The sequence below is a fragment of the Primulina eburnea genome, unplaced genomic scaffold (genome assembly GCF_022965805.1).
Source record: "Primulina eburnea isolate SZY01 unplaced genomic scaffold, ASM2296580v1 ctg973_ERROPOS1174311, whole genome shotgun sequence".
NCBI lineage: Eukaryota > Viridiplantae > Streptophyta > Magnoliopsida > Lamiales > Gesneriaceae > Primulina > Primulina eburnea.
The window spans coordinates 438,014-451,196 of record NW_027331729.1 but is presented as its reverse complement, the minus strand read 5'-3'; the positions used below and the strand labels follow the sequence as shown (position 1 = coordinate 451,196).

Below are 13,183 nucleotides of genomic sequence, written 5' to 3'. Positions count from 1 at the left end.
GTTTTACTTTCAGTATAAAGTAAAAGATGAAACTTTAAGTACCAAAGCTTTTCTTTTTTAGTTTATGCTATATTATCTGATACTCTAGATGGTCGTCACATTAGCGTGGCGGATGATGGACGATTGTATGATGTTGAATTAGGACGGATTGGGGCAGGAGGCAGACCTTTTCTTTAGAGTATCCAAATCTGGAGATGAAGTCAATGGCGTTGAGCACAGCACGCATGTAAGCAACACTGGCGTCCAGATAGTGTTGTCGCCCACTCTCATCGACACTAATGCCCTAAAAAACCAACAATTCTGAGAATCTTGGTTCGACTGGTCCTATCTCGAAGATTGGGTTGACATGCAAAGGAGTTGGCCCCATTGGACTGAGGTACTTTTTCATGCCGTCTCAGATAATTTCACATCTGATAGGAATTGAAGGAATGTCGTGAAAATCTAATGACATACAGGTGTATAAGCAAAGTTATGCGTGCTGCGCTGAAGAGATCAGTATCTTGAAATATACAAAATAATTTGTTCACTTTCTTTTAATGACTGGAAAAAGATCAGGCAATCAATTCGAAAAAATGATAAGAGGTATGCAGTAAACATACTTGAGCTCTAGGAAACCTCTCAGCTCCATCGCTCCACAAAAGCCACTTCACCGTCACCCTGTGAAAAGTGCACATCCCCGGTGCTAAGATTTGCTCCTTCAACAAATACAGGAAGGTATATTTTTGAACCTACCTCTGCTTAATTTTTTTGTCACAATTTCCTCCATTTTCTCTCCCAGGAATCGTCCTTGCAGCCTTTCTTGCAATTCTGTCCCGTTGAGGAGTTCCTTCCTCAATCTACAAACACCACAAGATATTCCAAAATGCTACAATTTCTCGAAAAAGCTTAGGCGATTGATAACACCACTTTTCTGAAATTAGAATCGTTCTATCAATATCAATTTTCTTGTTTACTGCGAAATGTCAATATACTACCTTTCCAAGAAGACATCCCTCTGTCGACGGTAGGTTTGAACTGTTTTAGAGACTGAATACCAGTTTCTTCAAGTTCTCCTTCCCGTTTGTTCCATACATTGAGAGTTCCGAAGAAGGTGATGTTCCAACTATTCCAGGGTGTGTTAATCCTGGAAATTTGACCCCTGTCAAGTTTTTTGTTTGCTTTAAATTCTGAAAGTTGAGGCAAAATCATCTAGAGGTCATCATTTATAATACAACACGAGTGTTTACCAGGTATATGAGGCTAGTAAGCTCCTTCAAAATTCCATATAGCTTTTGTTGCACAAGGGGAATTGTCTGTGAGAAATCCACCACCATTTTCCCTGTCAAAAATCGCCGTAAAACCCCATCCGTCACCAGGTAGAGGGCCCAAGTTGCATATCCCTACAGCTAGAAGATCACCTAGCTTGGCCGGATTCCCATCTGTGTCAACCACTCTTATAGGTTGACTCAGATAATGCGCCTGAGACAATACATACCAGTAATGCTACATTTAGGAATTTTGTCATTTTTTGTGTAGTTAAATCTTATTTTGGAGTGATTTTTCCCAATTTACCTGAATCCTCATGTGGTAGGACTTAAGACCTCACAGCTTATAAGTTTTTAAAACAACTTATAAGATATTAGAGTTTATAAGTTGTTTTAAATAAGCTTATTTAAATACTTTTAAAATTTCCACACCCAATTGATAAAAAAAAAGGTTTTTTTCTTTATGGATTACCAGATCACTGCCTATAAATACTAGTACTTGGCGGATGCAAAGTACTAGAAGTCTCTGCCTGGAGTAGTAGCCATGCTTTTGGGGTCACAAAAGCTATAATAGTGGCGAATTGAGATGGACATTCTGTAACTTAGATAAAAAGAAAATGCAAAAGAAATTCACAATTGACGTATCAGCAAACATGGAGCAGTTTCTTCTTTGGTTATGCCACCACCACTGAAATCCACCATCTTGACCCTGAAAAGTTCTCCGGTTCGAACATCAGCGACCGGAGGTATTTCGAGTCCCACCGATTGTGAAGGGGAAGCTTTTGCTGCCACGGCTTCTTCTTCACGTCTATGCACCACCACGCTACAACCACGAGTACCGTTGACTGGATTATGTCTATTTTTTTTGTAACCTTTGTTCGATCTGTGTTCTAAAAGGCAAAAAGTGCACTCAAAATTACTTTTATTGACATCTTTTCGAGATGAAAATGACTCCCATGATGTCTTTCACAAGCCTAAGCATTTTTCTAAGGGTATTTAGATCCTCGTATCCTAACTTAAATTTGCTTTATTATGTGTTTGTATTATCCGATCCATAACAAAATGTGCGTGCATTCCGCTAACGTCTTTTTCTGATAAAAATCGGTACAAAACATAAAAAATATGATATTTAAGTACAAAATGTTCCAGATATGAATTAATAATTATTTTTGTGTATCCAAACATGTATTAAAAAATATTGATATAAATGACATATTTGTCTTTTTCGGATGAAAATTGGTATCAAACTTTGAAAATATGATACAAATCTATGATATTTGAGTTTCAATTGTTTTATATCCGGTACAAATATTATGATTTGTTTAGCACCGAAATTTGTTATACATGTTTGAGTACTCAAAAATCATATAATTGTATCAGATATTTTTAATGTATTTTCGACGATTTTCATTCAAAAAATATGTAGCTCAAAGAGTTCAAACAAATTTTTCTGATAGCGAGGAAATCAAATTTTTGCTTACTTTTGAAGGATTTTTTTTTTTGCGTTTTCCCCTATTTGTAAAGCAAAAATTGACTGATAAATGGATCATTTAGTGCTATCTTTTCACCATTGACGTAGTTTCCATATCTTTCTTGGACAAGATATTCGATAATGGTCTTTAATATTTAGAATTTTTTTCACACTTAAAACTGTTGGCATGGTAATAAAATTACCCTCTCAAATAAAAAGACCGTAACTCCTAAAGATAAGAATTTTATCCTTCTAAACACTTCGAATCATTCCTTGAAACGATTCACAAGTTTCACATTGAAACTTTGAGGATTCAAAGAAAATTGCAATTTTAGTCATATATATTTATATATTTTGGATTTTAATTATTTTATAATATGTCAAAGTTTAGTTTTCATCAATTTACTTACAATTTTTTTTGGTTTTTTCATCGGAAGTCATTAATTCATTGTATATTCGACACTAATTTTGATTCTCATATGATAAGAATAAAGTTTATGTTACACACATTAAAATCAATTTAAAAATAAAGAAAAAATATAAAGCAAAACACACTTAATATTTCAAACTAGGAAAAATCTTGTCGTTTTTTTCGTAGATAAATTTTAACATATGTGATATATGTTTTATTCTTACAACACGAACACGTAAGAGAACATCAGTTTCAAATAAATAATATTTGATAGATATTAAATGAGTGCAGTGGCTTGCGAAAAAGGACAAAAACAATATTTGGAAAAATTCAAAATTAGTATATGAGAACCAAATATTGACAATATACAAAACTACAATTTAAAACAAACCAATTTAATAAATGACAATTTTATACGGATTAAAGTTTAAATGTCACGTCCCAAATGGAAAAACTATTAGGTAAAGTGTAATGGTGCCGGGTAAAGCTATATCCACAATGGACCCAATCCGATAAACAAGATTAATAACCACTAGTTCAGGAATAATGAACGAACTTTTAATAAATTATCAAATGAATTTTATCCCACAATCCCGGTTGATTTGATCATTCGATAGCTACTCGTGCGATTAATTTAGTGTTCACCTGTAATTGTCAAGTGACTTTTTTCACCACTTTTGTCTAATCTTGGGTAGAAGAATTTTTATTTTTTATTTTTACCGATTTTATAGATATCTTATAAAGTATAAAATAAAAGTAACAATTCAAATACTTTAAATTATATATACCCGATGAAGATGAAGACGAGTATAATAAATGAGGATGATGATGAAGATGAAAGATATTGAATCCTACTCATACCCGATCCATTAACATCCATGTTGTGATATGATAATGTTTTTATTTGGCCATGCCAAATTATTCATATTTTGTTATTTAATGGTGATTGTGTTGCTGTAAAATTTATAAATGAAGTTTCTCCCATCACCGAATAAGATAATAGTATTTTTAATTAAAAAAAAAGACAAAATATCAAGTTTAAAATGATTATTTTTTCAAAATAAAATGGTTATATTAAAATATTTAAAAAGTATATAAAATGAAAATTTTATTAAATTTTAGTTAGCTTTTTTTTTAAAAAAAAAAGGTTTAAAATTTCGTTTTAAAGTTAACATTGTTTTTTTATTTTAGGGAAAATTACAAATTCGGGTCTTCATGTCTGTCTTTTGTGAGTTTGGTCTTCTATGTTATCGAAATTTAGTTCTACTATGTCATATTTGTTTTTGTTTTTGTTTTTTTTTCTACACGGGGTGATATTATGGATATTCATCAAATGATTAAACCAAAAACCTGATCCGACCAAAAATTTTGGTTTTTATGGTTCGGTTAAAACTGTTTTTTGGTTTATTTTCAATTTTAAAATTTTAAAAAACTAAAAACTTAATAAACCATTTTATATATAATAAAATAAATAATTTGTACTTAGGTTTTATGTCTTCTTCTTCTTCTTCTTCTTTTTTTTTAAAAAAAAATCTTTTCAAGTCTCCATGCCCCCCCTCCTGAGGTTATTTGTTATTTGAGAGAATTAAGATTCTGGTAATGTATGTTGCAATGTTTTGGATTTTAATTTCTTAATATGACAAAGTTTGATTTCACTCATTTTTTTTTTGGGGTATTTTTTTCTCAAAATCAATAAACCCAATTAATATTATTTATTTGATACTGATTCTTTCTTTCTTGGCTCATATGGTGTAAATAAAACCCATGTTACACATATTAAATTCATCTAAGCAAAAATAAATGGAAAAAATAAATATGAATGATATCCAATATTTTAAAATTAGAGGAAAAAAAATTATTTTACTTATATAAATTTTAATATAATATATATATTATTTTCGTCACATGAGTGACGTAAGAGATCATGAATGTCAAATAAGCCCAATTTGTTAGATTTAGTGATTTTGGGAAAAAATGACCAAAGCAAAAAAAAATAAAGTCATTAGATAAAAACCAAACTTTAACAAGTTCCAAGATTAAAATCTGAAACATGTCAACTTATATGACCAAAGTGATAAGTTTTCCTTTCATAATTTCAGAATAAAATATTCAAGATCATTTTTTTCCCCATTTCGAGGGTTTTCCTAGGTAATAACTTTGTAGTTAGTTTTATTCCCGGCCGGAGCCATGTGTTTCTGCCCGGGTGACTTTTTTTTTCTGATATTTTTTATACATAAAATTTTGTCTTATTTTCTGATAACTCGGGGCTCTATTTGTCAATATTAGCTCAACCATGGTTTAAAAAATTCTAGCACGAATAGAAATGAAAACCTGACTCCGTTACTGATTTTATGAGCCATGATTTTTTTTACTCTTATTTTAGGTGGTATTTTTGAAGATCATTGTGTGGTATTGGTCGGTAGAATTATCAAGAGCAAATATATCCATCATTAGTGGCTTTTTCCTAATATTTTTTAAGCACTTCATTGTTTCTCGTATGAATATTCATGAGATGGGTGAATTTAAAGGATGATATTAAATGGATGTTTAAGATAAATTCCAAGTTTGATATTTGTTTATGGATTTTGATTATATTTAGTAAATTATAAAACTTGATATTTAAATATAATCTGTTTTTTTTTTTCGCCATTTAAAAAATTGTCGCATAAACGAATCCAAAGTTGACAGATCGAAAATATTTTCTTATCGACATTTGTGACTGTGATGATGAAAATTATTAAAAAAAAGAAGAAGCAATAAGCTATCTAGAATCTAGATATGCACGATGTGATTGATAATCCAACGGTTGAGGGATGTCCATCCGCGGAAACACGCAGCCGCTATCGCCCAATACTTTGGAATAATGGAATCTAACCCAACCCGACGAAAACCATATCCTCCTTCAACTAACCTAACTCTGGTTAAATCTACTCCAAAACTTCAACCCCACTCTTCCTCTTCTCCAATTCTCCACTTCTTTATATATCCACCACTCTTACTTCTTCCCACTTCCCAATTCCCCCATACCTCTCTCTCTCTCTGATTTCTTCCTCTAGCTGTTTCTTGAAGCCGAGTCGCAGCTGGGTGGCAAGCCAATGTTAATTTGTTGCCTCTTGTTTTAAATTATTTTATGCATGTTGGTTGGTTTTCTGCAAGATTTGATTTTCGGTAGAGATGAGTTGTAATGGCTGCCGGATTCTGCGAAAGGGATGCAGTGAGGCTTGTGTTTTGAGGCCCTGTTTACAGTGGATTGACAGCGCCGAAGCGCAAGGGCACGCTACGGTCTTCGTAGCCAAGTTCTTTGGCCGCGCCGGGCTTATGTCCTTCATCTCCAACGTCGCAGAAAATCAAAGGCCTGGTAAATGTTTACAATTTGTATCATCTAGGTTTTCTTGTTTTGGTGATGTAAAATAGGAGACATGAAACTAAAGGGGACGTGTGTTTTTGCGTGTTTTGTTTGTGTTTGCACAGCTCTTTTTCAGTCCCTCCTTTTCGAAGCAGCCGGACGAACAGTGAACCCCGTCAACGGTGCGGTGGGGCTTCTGTGGACCGGGAACTGGCATGTCTGCCAGGCCGCGGTGGAGACCGTCCTCCGGGGTGGCGCGTTGAAGCCAATCCAGCAGTTTTTCGGCGATGCATCGAACCCCGACGCTTCCTCCGCGTGCCCAAACACGTGCAAGCTTCAAGACACTGGCATGATTTCGAGGTCCAAGGTGCATAAACGCCGCCGTTTCCCCGACGATCTGGCCAAGATCATGCAGCTATCCGATCTGGACCTCAGTCTATCGGCTGGTTTCCAGGGAAAGAAAGCAAACTCTTCACCCGAAAAGCGGCGCCTTGGAAGCCCATCGATGAACTCTGAAGAATCTATGACGACAACTTGTGGAGATCAAACAGCGAATGAAGCTAAACTTCTGAACCTCTTCACTTAGTTATCTCCCAAAAGCTGCTACAACATTTTTCTATTAGCTTTTTGCCATCTTTTCTCATTTCGTTTCTCTTGTTTTTCTTAGAACAACTTTTCCGGGAATTTTATTAATTCCGGCGAGATATTGTATATTCCCAGGCGCGAGATTTCTCTCTTTTTCTTCTTAATTATTGTGCAGCTGTAAAAGAAAAGGAGGGGAAAATGAATGTTTGCCTGTAATATAATTATTCTGTGCCCAATGACTGTTGGACTCGAGCTATATATTGTTCTACTCTTTCATTTTTTATTCTTACTCTCATTCTTAATCGTGCCCGCGCGCACACACATAGAATTGATAAACAAGTTATGGTAAGCTCATATATTCTCCAATTTTATCAATAAGTGATCGTGATCAGTGGCTGAAAATTTTGAGAAAAAATAATGAAATTCTATATAATATATTATTTGCTGCCAGATAATTAATTTCATTCGATCCTAAGGAATTATTGAAGAATCAAACCCAAAATCCCAATCCCATTGGAAAGATGCAATTAATCCTGGTTTCTTGGGGGTCAAATGCTGACTCTACCACAACTCAGAATGGTCCAGGAATTACGTGGGGTTTGGAAATTAACTAGCCATTCGTACTTATCCAAAGAAAATTATTGGACATTTCTTCAATATATTTTCTCTTTATAATATATATATATATATATATATATATATATATATATATATATATATATATATATATATATATATATATATATATATATATATATATAAACCCCAAAATATTAATTGGAAGAAAGTTGTGATAGGAACTGTGTCTAATTGGCTTTTATGAATGAATGAAATATTGTGTTTGGGGACCTTTCGGCGGACACAACAGCTTAATTCTTGGAGGGGCAAAGACAGATATATATCGCAAGAAAGAGTGAGTTGGCTTTCGGAGCGTGTAAGAGACGTGCGTCAATGTTTATTCCACTGAGATTCGTATATATACCAAAAATTATATTTTTTGTGTAATTTTATTATTTTGATGATAAATAATATAACACCAACAATGTAAACCGTGTACAAAATGTTAGATTAACATTTTGATAAATAAATAAATAAAATAAAATCATGGGTAAGATCCAAAAGGATGGCCGTATACATACAAAGGAAAGTGGGGACAAAATAAAGTATACCTTAGATTTTCAATTCAAGTGGAAGCAAGTTGTACGGTCGACGTTGGCATTTTGTCTAAAATTATTTGGATTGGGAATTAAATTATGGATAAGTTGGTGAAAAATCTCTAATCAAAATATTTCTTTGGGTTCATTTTACTCACAAAATTGTGGTATTATGTCATACAAAATGTAGTACACTTCATGTGGAAATGTGGTACACTTCATGTGAAAATGTGGTATTACAAAAGTACCCAATACTGAACACAAAAAAAATCAACAGCTTGAGACTGAAGACCAATTTATCGTTAAATTATATCTATGGAGGCCCCCAACTTCCAGGCGTCTGCAATTCTGGATCCTGTGAACTATGGAGTCAATGCATAAGGTCCTACTTACGTTAAATCTATTTTTGAAAAAACTAATATAGTTTATTTTATTCACGGTTTTTTTTCGTAGATGTGAACGACTCTAGATACTCAACTCCATCAAATTTCGAGCCTGTAATCGAGCTGACCTCCGAGTAATTTTTGAGTCTTCTCAAGTAACTTGTGAGCTGTTCGAGTGTATATTAATTATATCTAAAAATTTTAAAAAAAAATCATATCAAGTTTTTCAAGATCGATCTTAAAAATTATTACTCGAATCGAGCTTTCGAATGATTGAAATTTTTTCCGAGTCGAACTCGACTTAGCTCGACTCCATTGAGCCCTAGTTTTTTTTTTGTAATCATAGTCCAAATTTAGAGTATATTTTGGTCGGAGGTTTCCACGAATAGGCAGAAGGTTTCATATAACTGAAATTTAGGAATAGGCAGGTGGTCTCAAATCATGCTATGCTCGATCGGATTTTCTACAAAATATTTTTGTGAGCTTGCTGATAAAAAGATAGCCTGTCCTAGGTGGTGTATGCATGGTCGCCCAGCGTCTCGAATTTTAAATATGTGTAGGTGATCGTCTAATGTAATATATAATTTTTTTAAATTATTCGGTACATTTTTCAATCAATTTGTATTCGATAAAGATGATGATATGTCATTTATTTTGAGTTTGAATCTGATATATATGAATTATTAGAGAAATATGTATATGAACTAAAAGAGTTATATTCAAGTAAAAAAACCGTCTAAACTCCTAGACGACACACACACACACAGACTCAGCGTCCTCGCTGAGGTTTGCCCCACCATCCCAAACTCACGCGGAGTCGCTCTCATACCAAATGTCACGGCCCAACCCACTTGCGATATTGTCCGTTTTGGCACGATGCTTCATGGCTTTAAAATACGTCACAAAGGGTTGTTAGACGCTCATTTATATATATATATATACACACACACTCTCTCACGCGCATTTGTGTAAGGAGCACAAATCAAGGGCCTGATTTGCACTGGAAAAGACTTGGCTTGTGTGTGCAATCATACGAACACGACCTGATTTAGCAGTTGAAGTCGTCAATAAAATCTTACAAGAAATAATAGGAATTCGAAACCACTTGATGAGAAAGATTGTTGTTCTTGCATGTGACTTCATTCAAGTTTAACTAATTATTCTGAAGACAATCATTCAGAAAAAAAGTTAATACAAGTTTAGTGAAGTAATGTTTGTGTTGATAGATGCATCATTTTATTGTATCTTAAAACTTGAGAGTTAAGTCCGAATCAAAGTGAATTGAAAAAAAATATTATTATATTTTTGTTTAGAAGACCTTTAACATATGTATACTTTTAATTTAAATTACATACATAGTTAGAAAATTTGTAGGTAGACTATTTCTATAACTTGAAAAATCAACAAAAAATATCACAATAGAAATAGCAAATGGTCTGTTTAGTCATAAAAATAGCTAGATGGATGCAAGTTCTTGTATACTTGTTCTAATTGGAAGACACCATAAATATAAATGATAGTATGACATATTTGTGTTATATTTTTTCAATTTCTTTAGTTCAATTAATTTTGGAAAAAACATTATGACATTGTTGGAGTTCAATAATCGTCCTGGCTAGGTAGAACAATTAAACCATATCGCTCGAGCTGTTATACGGTTTAGAAGATTTGATTTGTACCATAATCACAAACTATAACTTTTGGTAAAGCGGTAAGTGTTCGATTTTACCATTGGTATAAGAGCCAAGGTAATGGATTAGATTCTCAGTGATTGCAAGGAGTACAATTATTGGAGAGATTGTTGGAGTTCAATAATTGTTCCTGCTAGATAGCACAAGCATTCGATCCTACAGATATATTAGAAACTCTTTTTTAGTCATCAAGTGATACAAAGAGCTACACTAAAAGAGTGTTCAGCTAAATCACTCGATGAATAAAATACATAACCAAATATATTAACATAAAAATGCCTTCCACGTGCAACGCACATGATATTTACTAGTAAATAAAAAAATCTACGCTTGTAAAATATTTTTATATTTATAAAGAAATAACATAACGATTATATTTTTACAAAGATAAATACAAAATCAACCACAACAGAAGTTTTTATTATATTTGATAATCGTGACCATTTATAACTGCTTTATAATTATCAATCTAAAACATAAATTAATAATAATAAAACAAAAATTTATTTCCTTGAACACTTACCAAATCTTATTTATTTCACGATGTTCTTGAAACAACATGATCTTTATGTGCTTTACATTCACAAATCAACAAAGTATGTTATTGAACCAACTTGTGTTGATGATCAACAAATCTCTCTAATTAAACCTTCCACAATCAAACCGGATATTTCCATTTCTTCCGGTCTTGACCCCGATCCGACCCAACTTAGTCATAGCTTGAACAAAAGAAGCATCAAAGATCTGCGAATTGGAGGCCCAAGTATTGACAGTGGGCCTTGACCTCGAGTCCGTGAATAGGCTTTGATCCGAGGTGAAAAGGCCCATTCCATTCTGAAGGTTCTTGAAGTATGCATTGTCAAATTTCCTGGGTGTTGTAGGGTCCATGTTGATGGCAATCTGAGGGTCAACATTTTTGGGGCACATTTGTTGTAATTGGGTCGCGTATTGCCTGTTCAGGGTTGGGTCCACCGGGTTGGATGCGCTGAAGTTGTAGATCCGGTTCGCGAATCTGCTGCAGTGGGAGAATCCAACGGTGTGGCATGCTGCACGAGGTATATGATCATAGGATGTAAATGGGCTTATTTGATTATCCATTTGTGGAAAAGTTGAAGCTAGCTATTCATGAATCACGTGGTGTGGGCTTCAATCACTTTAGTTGAATAGATAGAATCACATACAAGAAAAATCTCACATAAATTCTGCTTATTCATTTCAAAATTCCTTGTATATATATTTTTCATTACAACTTTGCAAGTGCGGGAATATTTTTTATGACAGTTATATATTTGGTTCAACCGGTCTTGGCAGATTACTTTTTGGGCCGGATTCCTAACCAACACCCATGCATATATATATATATATATTTGCTTTTGTTTTACTTTCGGCCATATGCTATATATCAGCTTTGGGTAATTAATTTACACGTAAAAGGACAAGTTTAAGAAAATGTTGAGCACAAACATGGCGATGTACAGATTCAGAAATATCGATGCGACCTTAATACGGCCCTCAAATTTGCGAAAAAAGAAGTTAGAACATCAGCCTACGTTGAAAACAAAACATTGGATCAAAACGAAAAATTACCGGAGAGAGCAATCATATCTGTCTGAGTTAATCCGCTTCTAGCAAACATGGCATTAAGCTGATCCAAGTTGAAGGTCGGCTGAGGCAGATTTCCCTGCACACTTGCAGCCGTTGAAGTCATCCCATCTAATCTCCCTAATTCCACAGCATATGAGGGTCCACCCGCCTACACGAACTCCATTAAAATGACCATATAAAAGATATTCAAACTCAATACATTAATATTATATTGCTTAGAAATATGATTCTCATCTCCAAAAAAAATCGACTACACAAACCAACGCAATGACGTCCCTCGCAGCCATCACAAGAATATCTGCACAAGAAACCTTGTTCTTGCAGCTGGCAACCGCATCAACTGCTGCTTTGGCTTTAATCACAGTGTCAAATCCATCCCCAGCCAATGATAAATTATCCGGATGATCTTTTTCCGCCGTATTCCCTGGAGTTGATGCCACTATAACCGATGCATCGCAACCCTGTGGAAAAAAGTTCAGTTTTTTTTTTTTTTTTATAAAAAAAAACCGGAATAGAAATTTGTGAAAAGGATTGATCGAAATGGTACGTACCGAGACGAAACAGTCGTGGAAGAGGAGACGGATGGTCGCCGGGACTGTAACGAAAGTTTGACTGAATTTCGTCTTGACGGCCTCTCGAACGATGTTTTCAACATTTGGGCAAATGTTTGCATAGAAATTTTGTCTGAGTTGTGCTGAAGCCGAGCTCGAGAACAGAATAATGATCAAAGAAAGTGGTAACAATAAAGTAGTTTGATGCTTATACGAACCCATTTAAAGTGGTAGTGTGCCAACCAAGTATTAGTTTGGTGCAAGAAGTGACTCAATTTATATGATGAAATAAAGTTTGAAACTTGCACAAGATTCACGGGTACTATATGGCCATCTAATCAAAATAAAAACATGTTTTTTTTTACTAATAAATGCAAATTTTTGGGAAAAAAGTACATCCCTTAAGTTAGCACAATTTGGCTTTTGGTTATGTAAGTTGTCAGAATTTTGTTCTTCTATTTGTTTCTAGAATCTCAAAAAATGACTGAAGTAAAAAAAAAATGAACTTATTGTATTATAATCAAATTTGGACAACTTATAGGACAAAAAAAAAAGAAGAAAACAAACATCTTAAAAGAACGAGTTTGCCATAATTTTTCCAGATTTTCTAATTAAAAAAATTAAATGTTATATATACTTTGGTTTGTCCTGGAAATGATTGATGTTTCTAGTTAAATCCAAATGTGTAAACAATTAAAAGTAGTCAAATTTGCCAGTTGCCGTCGAATATTTCTACTTAGA

The 13,183-nt window shown here is 33.8% G+C and overlaps 2 protein-coding genes and 1 pseudogene across 2 annotated transcripts; 1 reads left to right on the top strand and 2 right to left on the bottom strand.

The window, feature by feature from the left end:
* Positions 1–321: 321 nt before the first annotated feature.
* Positions 322–4,007, bottom strand: LOC140822637 (uncharacterized; annotated as a pseudogene).
* Positions 4,008–6,146: 2,139 nt separating this feature from the next.
* Positions 6,147–7,310, top strand: LOC140822587 (LOB domain-containing protein 37-like). Its single transcript, XM_073183368.1, has 2 exons — positions 6,147–6,485; positions 6,599–7,310. Exons 1-2 carry the CDS (start codon positions 6,302–6,304, stop codon positions 7,057–7,059), a joined length of 645 nt encoding a protein of 214 aa, XP_073039469.1. The 5' UTR covers positions 6,147–6,301; the 3' UTR covers positions 7,060–7,310.
* A 3,378-nt stretch (positions 7,311–10,688) lies between these two features.
* On the bottom strand, positions 10,689–12,750 carry LOC140822639 (peroxidase 73-like). The gene is made up of 4 exons (XM_073183445.1): positions 12,443–12,750; positions 12,152–12,352; positions 11,874–12,039; positions 10,689–11,332 (listed from the first exon to the last, which is right to left on the bottom strand). Exons 1-4 carry the CDS (start codon positions 12,662–12,664, stop codon positions 10,926–10,928), a joined length of 996 nt encoding a protein of 331 aa, XP_073039546.1. The 5' UTR covers positions 12,665–12,750; the 3' UTR covers positions 10,689–10,925.
* Between the last annotated feature and the right edge of the window lie 433 nt (positions 12,751–13,183).